The 982-nt window shown below is 25.7% G+C and overlaps 1 protein-coding gene across 1 annotated transcript in view; it reads left to right on the top strand.

The window, feature by feature from the left end:
* The first annotated feature begins 511 nt into the window (after nucleotides 1-511).
* The window catches only part of LOC115238859 (probable fumarate hydratase, mitochondrial), a 3155-nt gene continuing 2684 nt past the window's right edge, over nucleotides 512-982 (top strand). Inside the window, exon 1 of the mRNA XM_029812994.1 lies at nucleotides 512-671. Coding sequence (XP_029668854.1) covers nucleotides 549-671 — 123 coding nt within the window. The 5' untranslated portion in view covers nucleotides 512-548. The remainder of the gene's footprint in view (nucleotides 672-982) is intronic.

The following is a 982-nucleotide window of genomic DNA, read 5'->3' as shown; positions in this document are numbered from 1 at the left end:
AAAATTATTAACTTATTAATGTAAAGATGTCTTTTTTATACGGATTCCAGATATTTGTGCATTAGAAATTTATACCGTAATATATAAATTTTTGCAAATAATTACTGTGCCATCATTTTAATACATTATCTTAATTAATTTGAATTATGTTAGTTATCTCTTTCAATTAATTTTTATATTTGAGCCAAAAATATTTTTCAATATATGTTTATTATTCGTGTTTTGTCTATGGGAGCATTTTTGAGATATTTTTACTAAATTATACGACAATCGGAGGATTTTTCCGGAATTACAACCGACTCGTATTAAATAATTCAATTTTTCATACATCCAGCTGCAAAATCGTTCTGCGATTTGTAGAAAGTTTCATAGGGAATTAGGATAAGGAAAAAGTAAAATTTCAAAATCGCTGTCTAGGCGACCAACTTGTTGCATGTTTCATGACTGAGTTCATGAGATTAAAGTCCGCGATTCTTGTCTTATTTATTTAGTCTGATTTAGTCTTTGGTTTAATATTCATTAAATTGGACACAGATTCTCAGAAAAAGATGATATTGAATATATTGAAATGCCATTTCTTTAAAAACAACTTGTGCCATTTGAAAAAGTTATCGGCTTGTTCATCACTAAGATTATATACATCCACTTCGATAGTTACTATGAACAATAAGGTACAAATTATTTTGATGAAAAATATAAATCTTATTATGTAATCAAATTTGCTTAGTAACCAATTTTTGCCTAAGAAAAGTTGGAAAAATTTTCTTTTTAAAAATTTTCTAGCGTTTTTCGTAAAAGCTAAGTCTTATAAAAATGATATTGATGAGGTTGACATATAAATATGTATGTATCACATTGCTTTTATTAAAAACTTACGAGATTATATAATTACGCAGTAATTTATTTTCATCAAAGATCAAATTAAATTTCCTAACAAATGAGCTATCTCATGATATTATTAAAAATAAACGTATGTATATAT

This window comes from Formica exsecta, unplaced genomic scaffold (assembly GCF_003651465.1).
Source record: "Formica exsecta isolate Colony F162 unplaced genomic scaffold, ASM365146v1 scaffold360, whole genome shotgun sequence".
In the NCBI taxonomy this organism is placed as follows: Eukaryota; Metazoa; Arthropoda; class Insecta; order Hymenoptera; family Formicidae; genus Formica; species Formica exsecta.
This window is presented reverse-complemented; position numbering and strand designations above follow the sequence as displayed.